Source organism: Sprattus sprattus (assembly GCF_963457725.1).
Source record: "Sprattus sprattus genome assembly, chromosome: 4".
NCBI lineage: Eukaryota > Metazoa > Chordata > Actinopteri > Clupeiformes > Clupeidae > Sprattus > Sprattus sprattus.
Window position 1 is genome coordinate 5,233,766 of NC_137923.1, and position 16,062 is coordinate 5,249,827.

Below are 16,062 nucleotides of genomic sequence, written 5' to 3' on the forward strand. Positions count from 1 at the left end.
GGGGACAACAGGATGTGAGCACCCTACTTCCCAAAGACGCCCATTTCACAGCTCTGCTCAACACAGCTAACTGGCAGGTCTAACATCCTGTAACTGTCAGCTCTTTAAAGGCTACTCAATGATCTGAGAGGCGTGGAGCAGACACACTCATTAAAAACTGACTGACTGCATGTGCAAGGTGACAGCATGAAATGTGCTTTGTTTGTGCACAGACTGAATGCGTTTCAGTTGGAATCTAGTGTTTAAGTTAGAATCTATTTACCTGAGACCACTTCAAAAATATGGACAAACATTAATATTCATTTATGTCAAGTTTTAAGTGTGTTACAGGTTGATAAATGAATGACGCATCGACGCATAAGATAGAAAAAAAAGGAGAAAGGAGAGAGAATGGAAGAATGTGCGAGGACAGCATCTGTGATCCCCCAGACGCACTCCTTTGTAAGCAAGGTTTAGCAGATTTGGAGAGTAACGACCTGCACCGTTAGACACCTTGTCTCCTCGATTGCCTATTTTGCCATATGGGACGAGGAGACGTCAAGACAAAGGGGCGGCCATCAGTGTCCCTCTGTTCCAGTGACGCCCTGCGGAGGGTGTCCTGTGGCGCCCTCCCCTCCCCTGCAGAACACAGACTCACTGCACTCTGCCCTGTCCGGCTGTCCGGGGAGCACTGACAAGCCTGCATTCTATTTCAGGCCTGCTGGACGGCTTTTCAAGGTAGACAGCCTGGAGTAAATTAGAATGACAAGGACATGGAGGGGCCCCATCTCACTCCCTAACTCACTCTCTTCTACTTCCCTCTTTCTCTCTCTCTCTCTCTCTCCCTCTTTTAACCAGATAATTAGAGCTGCCTTTGGCGGCCCTTTTCATGGGTCCCATCACGCCCGCAGACAGAGCTTTAGCTCTGCAAGGCCAATTATCGTGAGGCCATGTCCACGAGAGCGGCCATCGGAGGCAGATTATCGCTCGTCAGACTGTAGCCCTCTACTGTAGCCCGGGAAGGTCGCACACGTCAGGAGGAATTCATCGTGCGGCCCCTAATGGATTTTACAGGCCAAGGCCTCAGCACGGCCGTGGGGGAAACGACTCGTTGTTTTAGCCAGAGATCACATTCGCCGGACAGGCCAAGAAAAGGACAAGTCAATCAGAGGCTATTAGCCACGTTTTACGGACCGCACAGTGATTCTTAACCTGCAGTTGTCCTCTGGAGGAAGATCCTGGGTCGCGTAGGTTGATGATGAGTTATTGTGTGGTGATGGTTGTTCGATGAAGTGCAGTTGACATTTTCATAATTCAAGCCTAGTTTGTCGAGATGCTTGTTATTCAGCGCAAACAAACGCACGCACACGCACACGCACAGGATCCATCGCAGCCTGAAAGCGATGATCCTGGTCAGACACTATTGAGTGCTGCCCTTTCCTGTGCGCTAGCCCAACTGTTTTGTACACACAACGCGGGCGCTGACCCTTTTCCATTTCGTTCCAAAACATGACCCATATTAGGCAGCCAGCAGCCCCTCCTCAGATCAGCTCTACACTCGTATCTCAGGAATGCTTTCTTAAAGAATGATCAAAGGTGTTTTCTGACAGTGCTCCACTAAGGGATCCCCTGATGTGTGCAGCAGAAAAGTTAAATCATTTCCATCAAAAACAGGCAGACAAGATTATTAACATGATTGCTCCTTGACAATAAATACAGAGAATACCGACATGACAGAACTAAGGGTGTTCAGAACGGTTTCACTCTCAGTGATGACCTAGAAGTAGAGGTCGACCGATATGGGTTTTTCTATAACCGATGCCGATACTTAGAGGTCAGGGTTAACCGATAGCCGATATGGGCTGCCGATTTTTTTGGGGCCGATTTTTTTTGGCCGATATCTAAAAGTTTTCCCATTAATTTGCATGCTAAAGCGTCACACTAATAATAAGTAGATGCCGTCAATTTTACTCCCCTACTAGTCCGTGCCCCCGTACACACACACACAGCCTAATACTTTGAAACATCCATAATCTAGGAATCCAGAGAACCCCCCCCCTTTTTTTTTATGTATTATTTATTAGTTTTGTTATTATTATTTTAGTTATTCTTTTCTTCAATGTATATACATATATATACCTAGAAGTCAGTTACTGCTGGAACTCAAGGACTGAGTCTGAAGACTGAAGTCTGCTGTCCCGCGCATTCATTGATACACAGCTTTTTATTTCCCGAGACTAAGGATGCTGGACTTGCAGAGATTGCTACAGGAAGCACTTTTTGAAACACAGCCCTCTCAGATTGCCATATCTGATGTATGGCGAGGCTAAAACTGCTGCCTCGCTGCAAGATTAACTGTCTAAATCAGAGTTTGTTCCACGAGATTAAGCCTACAGAGAACATAAAAAACGGGTTGCTGATATGTAACGTCTTCACACTGCCAACTTACTCAGGACATAAAGGGAGAGGGTGATTCCAGCCAGACAGAAGCCCTCAAAGAAGCGTAGGGTGCTGAACATCGGCACGTTGACAGAGAAGGCCACCGTCAGGCCAAATACTAGCATGAAGAGGACCGAGATCATCAGGACAGGGTGCCTTCCAAACCTGTAAAAAAAAATTAACAAAAACTTTACGGTTCGATCTGCATGTGAGTTAAAACCATGGCATTCAGACATTTGGTGCTTTTCCAGAGCAGCCGATTAGAGAGACTTACCAGTCCGCCAGGATGCCCATCACCAGATACCCGAAGATGGAGCCCACCAGTAGGGAGAACTTTGCAATGTGAACCTTCCTCCTGGAGCCACACACCAAGTTCCACTGGAGGGAAAGGAGAGAATACCCAGATAGCTCTGATTAATACCCCATTCACAATGCAAACAAGAGACTAGTCTCACCAATGTGAGAAACCTTGGATTACCTGCTACCGAAACCACACAAGATGGACCTGAGTCACACCTGACCTGACCTAAGTCACAGGAGACATTGTAAACATGGCCTTTACAACCCACTGTTTGTCGCTGTCTACACCTACGTTTCAAAGTCTTAGAGTAAAAAAAAAAAATGCTTCTGAGGAATCCAGTGACCATTTATACATAAAGTAAGGATAGGAAAACCCTAATTAAACTATGATGACATTTATAACCAGAGAGGTAACTGGGTACAATCACACAGTTTTTATAACATCTTAGTCTATTACTTTTTAACTTTATTTCCACAGAACAGGTTTATCTGGACTTGCAACATATTTTCCTTAGGGCTGTAAACGGTGCTGCTTGCTTTACACAAACATTACTTTGAGGAAATTCATTATATTCTGCATTCAAATTATGTTACAAATAAGCTTAGACTTGTGATGGGTGACATACGCCATTAAATCAATCTGCCTGAGAAACTGTCACACACACATTAAACTGACATTTAGATTCAGCCATTTAACTGTCAAAACTGTGTACAGTGCACTAAATACGACGCTATGACGCCGCCTGTGGAAAGCTCCCTCCTGACCTTGATGGAGCAGGAGTCATGGTCTGCACACTGAGCACATGTCACAGCCCAGAATACGAGCTGGTGATAAAAACCCCCTCTGCACACATGCTCTCGCAATATGATCGGGGACAGGATCACTGAGAGGAACACCGTGTGTGACGAGTAAAGCAGAGAGTAGGCCTTCTGGTTGATGGAACTCAAAGAGTTATTCAACCAATTTTTTTCCAACTTTTTGGGGAGATTTTTTTCTGAGGTGGAACCAGCTTTTTTTTCTTATCATCTTCAACAAAAGTACCGTAAGGCAAATAAAAAGGGAAGCTGGGTTTTCCTTTCGGTTAGCAGTTTCTAATGACAGCTCAGCCTTACTCTGGGAGTTCAAAAAGCACTGCTGAGCCCAGGAAGACCCAACCACCACACACTCAACCACAAGCTGTGGTAGTCAGCAGACACATAAAAAAAACACCTGCTAGTCTCCCAGAAGCAAGGACAAGAGCATTCAGATGACTACCTTATATTAAATACATACAGTATATCAGTGCTTGGACAGGAAAAAGACACTAACACCATGTCTGAATATGACTGGTGACTGACTGTGTCTGAAGTGGACACTGCCAAGGCTTTCAGTGGGGTGAACTGCAGGTGGACAAGCTGAAACTGAGGCCAAGCCGTCAAACAATCCCAACAGCCATCTTGAGTTGATTCCATCTGCTCTGCAGTGTTAGTCTCTCAGTGTTATCTGTGTGTACATATTGGCACTAAACATTCAATGTTGGTGGCACGACTGTTTGTTTTTCCTTCCACACCAAAGCTGATCAGGGAAAAATATCTTGTAATGCCATGATATCATACTATCCTCTTATTATATGATGTAATATCAAGTGTGTAACGTTAGAAAACAGGTCATGAAAAATCCAGAGAAATATCAACCAGCCTTTTTTCAGCGGCAGTTTCTGGAAGACAGATATTAGGGAGAAACTCTGCAAGACTGAAGGTGTCAATGCTACTTCTTGCTCAGGGGAGAAAACAACCTGCTTTGCAATTCAAGTGAAGTGGCCCCACAAGGGACCCTTCAGTCCACCGGGCACCTTCTTCCCTTCTAATGTTTTCACATCATTAACCTCGAGCGTGAGGCATTACATTGGGGTGAGAATAAATAAAACAACAAATCACTTTCCCCCTCTGTGTCGCAGCTTGTAGGAAAGCATTTCCTTTGAGATCAAGGCTTTGATCTGATAAAGTTATCTGATAGAAAACTACTCATGATAGCCCAAATCTTGATATTAATGTTATGATTAAACAGGGAATTGTATCATTCCTCATTTGCTCTGCAGCCGTGGACACAAAAGGTAGTCTGAAATTACATTTCCTTGACACCCTAAAGCACTGTCCATCTGAGAGAGTTTCCCCTTTCACGTTTCACTGTACGTTAGGCCAGCAGCTACTGGACCTTATCAACAAGCATTTTGAAAAGTACACTGGTGTGGTGATTGGTACAACCTTGACCTTGGTATAACCAATAGCTGAGCTCTGCACAGGGTTGTCCATCTGATGGCCGTGAGCTGTATGCTACTCTATCATCCCAACGTCTCTGTCTTCCCCTGTCCCCCTGCTTCTGCCTCTGTCTCTCTGTCTCAGTGTGTCTTTGTGCGAGAATGCTCAGCTGTGACACACACCACGCAGCGCTCTATTCAGTGGGACGGTTGGAATACTGGACTCTTTGTGTTCTGGAACCCCCCTCTGTGATCCCAGCTGGCCTGGATGAGAGGGATTAGAGAGTGTGTGTGTGTGTGTGTGTGTCTCTGTGGGGGTGGAGGTCATGGGTGTGGCTGGGGTGTCTGGGTGACAGGTGCATGACATACTGTATGAGACACCTCCTCTTCCCCAACATGGCTTTCTCTCCCCTGACCCTGTTGCAGTCACATGAGCCACACACACCAGCCACATGCCCAGGAGGGCTGCAGCACAGGACCAGCCGGCCACAGTGACTTGGCAGACCCAGACCCAGTAACACATCTTCAAGTGGCCTGGGTCATTAGGCAGCTCCTGAGCTGAATTTGAGAATTTCTCATCTGAGGCCGAGTCATGCTGCGCTTACTGTTTGCATAACCGGGGTTACCAGAAACATGAGAGGGGAGAAGGAGGATTATTTATGTCAACGACAAAAAATACCCCCCAAAACACGTCAAGCAGCTTCCCTCTTTCAGCAGAACTATGTGACGAGTGATGAAATGTTACAATGGAATTTTTTGTGGTTTCCTCACCAGTAGGAAATCACTGACACAACCACGTCTTCGTACTGTCTAAACAAAAACGTTTGCTGGCATGATGCCTTATGACTACTTGAGGGTAGAAACTGTGACTAATTTCTGTTACTTAAACTTTCAGTTTGAATATCACCCGGCAACAAGGCCCAGACAAACAGATACAACTTGCGCAATTCCACCTGGAAAGTGATACTGCACAGCTTACTAGGAGCTCATACTGGTTTTTACGAGATCAGGAATAAATCCACCCACATATGCAAGTGTCAGTCAAATGAGCAACATGTTTCACTGGCTGTGCTCCACACCTTGGGCTGAGTTCAGGTGTGAACGAGTAGATCATTTGACATCAGGATGTAATCCAGCGGCCCTTAAGAAGGAGGTGCAGTGGTTAGAAGTTTGAGAGCCTTTCCCTTGGGCCCTGCTCTGTGTTGCTCTACATGATCCCCTGAATCCCCTGAGCCTTTTGCACTGATACGAATAGGTGAACAAGCGTTCAAGTGACCAAGCAGAACATGTTCATGGGATGTTCCATGGTTTCACACATAATCTTAAATGCCACACTTGTCAGACACTGCACATGATTTCAGATGCCCATGCATAATGTAACGGCTATTATGTCTGATGGGTCATTCAGCGAGGGAAAGTATTTTTGACATGGACATTCTTGGCATAGAGGCTGTGTTTGTTTACTGAAATGACCACCCCTCTCCACAGTCGTGCTGCCAGTGGGGGTGACACCCCCATGCTGGTGCTTCAGAGAGTCTCTAGTGAATCTAACCACAACCTGTGAAATGGGACAACCACTGACCTTGAACAAAGGTTGTACAACAAAAGCAGGGTTGTCCATGTCTGTGTGTGTGACTGACAGAGAGGGGGTGGGGGGGGGGGGGGGTAACGACTTAACAACTACACGAATGCCTTCCGTTTACCTGTGCCGTTCACACTGGGAGCAAAACCATGAGAAAAAAGGGGTAAAGGAGAGGAGAGTGTGAAGGAAGCTGGCAGAGTACATGTGGGTATGTGAGAAAGAGAGAGAGAATGAGAGTGACAGAGATACAGACTGCCGCATAGTTACTGCCTAGCAACAGAGTCCTTGGTTATCAGAAAGGTTTGCTTGTCTCTGGTTTAGTGGGCTTATTACCACATAATAAGAGGAAGGGAAAGAGAGAGAGAGAGCGAGCTAAAATACAAAAGAGATTTAAAAATGAAAGAATTTAGGGCCAAAATCACTACACTTGCAATTGGATAAGAGACAAAGCTCATTCCACTGCACTCGGCATTAATGAGCATTAATTCTCCTGCGGTTCAGATGGGGTAATTAAAGATGCACTGCATGCACACAGAAACACAAACATGGCTTTTCTGATTTTCCTTCCTGGCATCTTCTCAACGTCACATGCAAAATAGAGGCCCACAGTCATCAATCCTAACTTTGCACATTCTTTCCATCTATCTTTCTTCCTTTCTCTCAGACACAGACAGACAGACAGACAGACAGACAGACAGACAGACAGACAGACAGACAGACAGACAGACAGACAGACAGACAGACAGACAGACAGACAGACAGACGGACACACACACAGAAAGAAGGGAACTCCAGGCCTTTGTTCTGCAAGTAAGAAACTACATCACTCTGGCTGTTCCTTCCTGTTTCGGACTCAGAGAATAGGGCCTGGCACTGACTTGCTGCTGACACGTATTACAAAACACAAACAGAATCGGAAAATGTAATATGCCAGAAAAAGATAACTTATTTGCTCGGCGGGCAACAGGCAAAGGTCCTTCACGTGTGAACTACAGCTATCGTGTGGCGTGTGGGAGCATTGCGCTGACCCACCTGTGATTACACTTAGGATCTTGCTCAAAGCAAAATGCAAAATGGTTATGCCGAGTTATTACATTTGCTTTAGTTCATGCGCTTCACACTTAATTTGTTGCGGGTCAATGAAATTAAGGCCCAATTTCTTTTTCTCAGTGTACCAGTTTAGGGTTGCCTTAAATGATGGACAATGAGCACTTGATAATGCAACGCAATGAAAACGTTCCTTCTTCTATGTAGTTTCGTTATGTGGCATGTACTGTATGTAGAACTCTTTAATTGTCTTATCTCCGCTCTTTGCGCACACACATTGAAAAACACTGATACAAAAATTCTGGTTCTGGTTTTTGGACTATGCACAGACGCAGATGCATAAAAGGCCACATACAGGCAAACATGCATGCACATGCACACACATACTGACAGAGAGAGAGAGAAACCCACACACAAAGACACACACATACTAAACCGCACAATTCCATTTGTGTGTGACCTCAGTGTCTGTGAGGAACAGTGCAACGTTTAGCACAAGGACAACAGGCTGTCACACCATAGGCCCACCATGAAGAGCTGCTCTGTGTGTGAGGGGAAGGGAGGGAGATGGGGACTGATGGATGAGTGCTGCTTTCAGCGCTCGTTTGTTTCTCTCCTTCTCTCACTCTCACATTCCTTTTTTTTCTGTTGCATACATGCACTGTACATACAGTAGTGTGTTTCAGCTGGAGAAAAGAGGGCTTGATTTTTTTCCATGGCTGTCTGAATGTCAGGCAAGAAATGGATGGCTGTGAAAACGGCCATGTCTTGATGGTGCTGTATACCGTGTGTGGATGTGTGTGTGGATGTGTGTGTTTTATGTGAGAGACGGAGAGAGGGAGAGAGAGAGAGATACTAGACTAGAGAGAAGGTATGCACAGCTCCCATCCTGAACTGGCCTACTGTCTGGGAGCTGGTGTGCGTGGTTGTGAATGCAAGAGCTGGAGAGAAAGAGAGTGGGAGAGGCAGACAGACCGGCTTTGTCCCCTCTGCTAGCACTGGTGTGTCAGTATGCCATGGCACAACTGGTCCCTGCCTCCCCGGCCGTTTCCTATGAGTGAACATGCTAACATAGGCACTAACTTGCATCTGTATGCTATCTCCCTGCCTTTCACCCTCTCGCACCCATCCAAACACATCCACTAATGTCAGTTGAACTTTATCTGTGCTATCCTCTCAGGACATCCAAAGAGCCCCTTCTAATCTCCATATCTTTGTAAAACATACGCACTTAACCGGAGGCCATGCAAGGCAAGTAGTTTAAAACATCTTCTTGAGGCCCAATACCCAGAGCATGACCCCACAAACTAGACCACTTATCCTCAAAAAGACTTAAAATATACTAACAATCATCTTCATTTTGCCATGAGTCACAAATCTGGACTGCCTTAATGGTTTCTAACAGTTTTGCTGAATCCATGCACAAATCTGAGAAAGTGTCCTTAATACACTGAGTGGATTAACCAAAAAAAAGGGTGTCTGTTTCGTGGTGTTACTTGCAAAGCGTTTCACATCCACAGGACCCTAACTGAGAGAAAGAGAGAGTACATCTTTGTGTTGCATAAGCGCCAAGCTGATATCTCACAGGTCACTCGTTCCACCCAGCCACATTTCCTCTGGAGCACCAATGGGGATCATCCACTTGGTCCAAACAGCTGGATAAACACTATGGAAAGGGACACTGCCGCGTGTGTGTGTGTGTGTGTGTGTGTGTGTGTGCGTATATGTGTGTGTGATTATGTGTGGAGGACCTTATATTGACACATTCACTCCTTGAACTTGCTATGCGCACTGACATACTGACATATTACTAACACATAATTAACACATGCTAGTGTGGAGTTAATCATTAAATGTTACAAGCCATAGATCGATCACAGATCACCTTTGCTGGAAATATGAACCACATTGGCACGAGTCTCGTACATATGTACAAATCAGAGAGAAAGGAGAGATGCACAAAGCTTCAATTGAAGAGTATTTTCACGATACCATGAGTCCTGAACTGGAAAAGTAACTTTGAAGGGTTTGTTTTCTGGGCTATGAATGCTAGATTATACAAAGAATGTGGCCTTTTCTTGTCCAAGACCCGTGATCACAGTGCGGGCCCAGTAGAATAGGAAGGAACACAAGCATCTTAACAAGGTGCAGTGAAGGTCTGTCACTCGCTACTGCTATTCTTACAGTCCGCCGCAGACCAGTGTGCAGGCAAGGCTAACCTTAATGCCTTTCCTCAATTAAAGCATGTCAACACTCCCTGTTACACTGTGTGCTATTACACTTCTTCTTTCTATTTACTTCTCCATAGGCCAACCAGCACTGACTAAGCTGTGGAAAACGGGGGTTTGTGAGCTCAGTCTTTCTTGCTATGCATCATTGTAATGAATGATCCCCAATGTCTCCATCATGGGTTTGCCATTGGAATGTATTAGCAATGTAGGGTGATTCCACTAAGACCTCACCCTGTGCACCTGTCAGCAATGATACACTATTATTCATTAGAGCACAGTTCCCATTAACACGTGCCCAGCGGGCCCAGGACTCAATTAGAGCAACCTTCGCCAGTCCCACAGTTTCTATCCCCGGGGACCCCAATCGCTGCTTGTGACCTGAGCCTTATTGCTAAGAGCGCTCCTCTGCTCGCTCAGAGGGAGAGGAGATGGCTGACGACTCCGGAGAGGAACCAACAAGAACGTGGCCTGGATTGGGCGCAAAACTGCCGCGGCTGTTCAAGAACTCAGGAGAACACATTCTAGAAAAAAAATTGTACACAGTCTTTTCAGTCACAGTCTTTCACACTTGTACACAGTCTTTCACTCAGGCAGGCTGGAGTCGTGATCTGTCCTGGATGCTCAGGTTCTCTTCTCTCCTGGCTCCTTATGTGCGCCGTCCCATATTCTCCAATAACAACCCTGCTGGGTTTATGAGGATTTCTAGCTCGTCTTGTCTGCCTTGCTATCCCTCATGTCGGTCTCAGTGGAGCACACTGTTACTGTGCACACACACATCCTCCACCTCACTCCAGTTATGTCTAATGTGTGTGTGTGTGTGTGTGTGTGTGTGCGTGTGTGTGTATGTGTGTATGTGTGTGTGTGTGTGTGTGTGTGTGTGTGTGTGTGTGTGTGTGTGTGTGTGTAAGAGTGTTAAGTGTTTTAGAAGTATCCTTGACACTGGTTGTGTTTGTGGGGATAAGCTAATGGCTAAAGTAATAGCCGCTCGCAGGAAGTGTAAAACCTGCCTGTGGCCTCCGTTTCCCCCTGGTCCAGGGTCCATCTGTCTCAACATGACTTATTACCTATCTACTCACTCTTCCTGCCATGGTATCATGACACTACATCCTGGCTGTGTTAAGCTGGAATGGAAGAGGAGTGGAGGTAGGAGCTCTCTTCTAACAATAGACCAAAACCAGCAATAAAAATACTAAGCTCACAGTTTATATCATGGTACATTTTTGAAATCAAACATCTGAGTTCACAATAAATAGTTCTAATTTGATGCATACATGAGTAAGCTTAATTTTACATTTTCACTTAGTCCACTGTTCCAGGTTAACTGACAGGCAGCTGCCTGAGTATCTAACATTCAAACACTCCCACTCAACTCAACAAATGAAACGTATTACCCATGACTATATGAAGGCCTATATATTGAAAAAAAAAGGAACAGCTGGCTTAGACTTCATTATCGCTTCATTATACAGTAAGACAAAAGAATGATGCTAAGGTTCAATCAGCAAAGGGCAAATAGGACCTAGGCTGTTTATCACAACAACAACATTATCTTCAGCCCGCAGCTGTCTGAGGACATGCACAGCTCTGGGCAGCACCAGCACAGAAATACTAGGCCGTTCTGTGAAGACTACTATCCATGATGCACACAGAAAAATGACTGGCATTCTAACTACTTGCTGTTGCTGTTTAGATGGGGGCTGTTTAAACAGAGGAGCTTTTTCAGCAATGGAAATCTAAAGCAGAATCACTGAAACAGCCAATCTGTATGCTAAACACACATACATATATTTATTTTTTACCTTAATTTCCTAAAAACATACTTGATACTTAGTCCAACATAACTATCCAATATCCCATTCTGCTTAATCCATATTATGATTATATTTAAAAGAGTGTATGACATTACAAATTCAGTGAATGATGAACTGAGCTAAAGGGCTATTTCCTGGTTGGCTCTCCCAATCCCCTAACCCAGGTTTGTATCTTATTCCTACCCTTCCCCTTACCCAGGTTAGTATCTACTTCCTACCCTTCCCCAAACCCAGGTTTGTATCTACTTCCTACCCTTCCCCTTACCCAGGTTAGTATCTACTTCCTACCCTTCCCCAAACCCAGGTTTGTATGTACTTCCTACCCTTCCCCTTACCCAGGTTAGTATCTACTTCCTACCATTCCCCTAACCTGGGCTTATACTCCTCCCATATTCCCACCTCAAACCCTAGAGAGGCAGTGGCATGCCATAGTATAATGAGATTAATGTTTAGATAATTAGGCAGTGTATCGTTCAAACACTGATATATGCTGTAGTGAAGGAATAGAGCAGTCAACCCACCTGGCCTTGAACCCATGTCTATGGAGTATCAAACTTGCACCCTGACTGCAATGCCAGATAGCCAGGCTCATTGGCATGGCAGTCAGCGCACATATCCTACCATAGTGACACCACTCAGTCACATATGCATGAAATAGAGGTGAATCTTGTGGTGTATCTGTTGTTGTCACTAGTACTGACATGTCCCAACCCATCATGGGAAAAAGGGTGTGGATCCGGGACTTCTGGAGGTGTCGTAGGCCTAATTCAACAAAACACTGATGAAAGAAGGTGCCCACTTGACAACCTCCGTAAAATGCTCATGAAGGGCCTATTTGCTGTTAAGTGTCGATATGATGGTTGTAAGGTTAGGTCAGTCTTGGAGGTGTGCCGATGATTCATCGAGTGGCAAACTACATAGTGTGACCACTGACTCAGAGAGCTATGCTGCTTGATTATGTGTCATTCCCACTCAGGTACCCACCACTGCTATTCATGGAAGTATTGACAAGCATACACATACTGCATACTGGGCATAGACTGTCTGTGCTGACAGTATGGTTATGTGACATTACATTTGAAGAGCAGAGTTGGACTGACACTAGTGCTCCACACTGGTCAAGGCCCTTGGCAAACACACTCAACCTTTGACTAGAAGCGTAAATAGAACATGGTGTGACACATGGTATGCAGTCAAGGCACTGTGTGGCGATAGCAAGTCAATTTCTGAATACACACCGAAAACATGGCAGGCAAAGGAGGTTCCAAATTTATATATCTGTATCCTATGCTTGTGTGTGAACTTCCTGTGAAATGGCCTATTACTGTCCATATAAGTGACCAGTTGAAGGACATCTCGCATCATAATCCCAACCACTCACCTCTTCTGACAAGATCATAAGAAGATAAAGAGCTAGGCTAATGCACGAATGAACTAATGGGGACACCATGTTCGCAAATAAGATCAATGCCAATACCCTAGAATTCCAGGAATGCCACGACGATTAGATACAGATATGGATTCAACAGCTATTGGAAATGGGCTAATGGCCCTGTCTCCCAAAATGACACAGAATGACTCTTGCTGTAGCCTATGCCCTTAAGTCTGCATCAAAGTAACCAATTCTGCTCGCGGAGAGCCGTAAGGAAAAGAGGCGCATTCCGCCACAGTCAGCACGAGGAGAGCCCGGTGACACCCCTTCGTGATAGCTCGCACCTCATCAGCTGCTTAAAATGAGTCACGCTGGTCTAACCCAGCGCTGCTCTTCCATCGCCTAGGCACGAACACTCGTAGTTGGTTCCTATTGTTCTCGAGAAAGGCTTAGGTACAATGTATTACTGGTTTAGACACATATATAACTCAGCCAGTCAGTTCTCTCGGTGTGACTGTGAATGAACAGGCCATTATTAGTAAACGCGTAAGACGCGTCAGTGTTGCAGTATTGACACCCTAGATGTAATTTTGCTAGGCGGTCCAATCTCCCTGCAGTGTTCCAAATGACTGCACGTTATCACAAATGGTTATATACTGGAGATGTTTAGGTGTGGGTGGTATCTTGGCTAAACAGACGGGGTGACGGTTAGCCTAATTCCTTCGGGTGCACATACTATTATTATTGTTTCAGTAGCGTGAACCTGCCAGTTGTGAATGCAGCCTAGGCACTTAGTGCCCGGCACAAAACACTCTCCATCAAGGAGCCTAACCACACTGAAACACTCTGCAAAGGGCATATACTCTAAACATAAAGCGATGAGGATTCAGCACTTGATGTTGGATGTACTTTACACATTTCCAGCCCAGCTAACCTTACCTTTGTGACCACATTCTCCCGAAGTCCCATTTGCATTTCGTACCTCCACTCTGTGCACATACAGTGGGCATCGTCCGTGTTGTTGTGGCGGCGCGTACCGTTTACCGATGAATACGCCGCGCTCACGCGGCTATTGTTTTGACCATTAAATAATGGAGAAGGACTCAATGTCAGATTAGAGCCGTTTATCGTCGGGAAAATGCACGTGTTGTTTGGCTGAGCTAGGAGGAAACTGTCAGAGAATTGACTGAATCCTATAAACAACGCCGGGATCCATGTCAGGACAATGAGTTGTTTTTGGTAGTTCCCAAATCCCCCAAGAAATGGCAAGACGCAGCCGTCAATGCGCGATAGCAATGCCGGAGACGTTGTTTCGGGTGATACGAATCCATTCTCCGGCTGGTGGTCGTCCGTTTCCAGCTGAACCACGGCCATCGCGGGTTCGCACATCGAGGCGTCCCTCTGTAACGCAGCCGGTTTGGCAGTTCAACCCGTCGACTCCACAATGCGTCAGTGCCCCCACACTGGAGAACGCGGTGCCCAATCAACCAGCAAATTAAAACAGGCAATTCTGAGTGATCCTGGCGTGGCGTTCTTGGTTTCCCTCCAAAAGTATGGATTTAATGTGTGTCAACGAGGTTTAACAAGCAGTCTGTTTAAACAGAGCACCGGTTAGAAAACTCTCCAAGAAAGCCATAGTGACACATAGGCAGCCTAGAAGCACAGCAGGAATGTTGTACCTCTACTATCCACAATCAGTGAGTATGTTCACCTCGTCAGAATGCTCTGTGCCGGAAGGAGACGGGAAACGAAAATACTAAGCCAACCCCTCTCTCTTCTCTAAAGCAGCCACAGGTAACACACCTGTCCAAACGCTGAGCCCCTGGTGGTGTGTGGTTGACATAGTCCTCGCAACGAATTAAAACCTACGTCATCAGATGGTAATAGTTGGGTAGTCCAACCATTGATAGTTGGCATCAAAAATGTAATTGGTACAAACAATAATCAGCGCGTTCATTGAACCCCACGTCGCTTACATATGCATATCAAAAACATCTAGCCGGTTCAGAGGCGGTTCCTGGCTCGAACCTCCGCCCTCGCCTATCACCCCTAAACTTTGATTGGAGTATTCTCCCACGGAACTCCATTGGCTGTCATGCATTACAAAGGTTTTCTTTGTGTTAGTAGCCTATTCCTGTAATGGATTGTGGTCCACTTGGTTCTTATCAGTTGAAGATGGTTTGTATGAGTAAAATACGTTCCTCAGTTTGGCATGCACATCATCTGCTTGAGGTTTCCGGTATGTGTGAGAGCTTCATTAGTGTGAACTGCACTTTAGTAATTGGTTTCCATGGTTAACGAAACGGCCTAAGTTGTTTGAATTCTCTCTCTCTCTCTCTCTCTCTAAATATATGTATTTTTTTTTAAAGCGTAGTTGCTGACCTCTCGTGGTGTTGCAGAGTTATTGAAAATCTGAGCAGTTGTCATGTTAGTGATGTCTTCTTGTGTTGTTCCTTCATATCGATTGTATTGTAATACGATGGCATAAGCATCGTATTGGTATTGTCACTGGAGTACATGGCAGAGTGCACATTTTCGTTATAGAAAATGCCAGTTAAAATGAAACAAGTTATAGGATATGTCAGTTACGGCGTTACAGTTTTTTACAATTGCTAAAACACATTTCTTGAAACAGTCACTCATTTTCTCTGAACTCTAAACACAAAACCTCATCTTCAAGCACTATTTACAAAACCACTGAATCCTCTTGCAAAATGAAACTTTCGCCTCAAAACAGTTTTACCTGTGCTCAAAATCAAACACTGCTCTCAAATCGTAAACAAAGTGATCAAAATGATATACACTCTCAAGCAGTCAGTAAACACTACACCAAAAAAATAGAAAACAGTGTTCAAAACATATAGTTCTCAGGGAGAAGTAAAGCATTTTTTTTTATCTCAAAACAAATTTCATATGTATCTGTCATTGTCTTTTGATGAATGAAAACATGTTCTCTCATAGAAGCTATACAAATGTATCAAAATTACTACTCTGCTTTGCTCGAATTTGTGTTTGTTCTTCCTCCTTCTTGTACCCCTATAGTACTGTAGCCTACCCTGCATCT

General features: G+C 45.0%; 1 protein-coding gene across 1 annotated transcript in view; it reads right to left on the minus strand.

Annotated features, from left to right (window-relative positions):
- Positions 1-14,734, minus strand: part of LOC308364204 (solute carrier family 22 member 23) — a 41,636-nt gene extending 26,902 nt beyond the window's left edge. Inside the window, exons 1-3 of the mRNA XM_080837238.1 lie at positions 13,938-14,734; positions 2,693-2,796; positions 2,429-2,583 (exon numbers count right to left, since the gene is read on the minus strand). Coding sequence (XP_080693364.1) covers positions 2,429-2,583; positions 2,693-2,796; positions 13,938-14,387 — 709 coding nt within the window. The 5' untranslated portion in view covers positions 14,388-14,734. The remainder of the gene's footprint in view (positions 1-2,428; positions 2,584-2,692; positions 2,797-13,937) is intronic.
- Between the last annotated feature and the right edge of the window lie 1,328 nt (positions 14,735-16,062).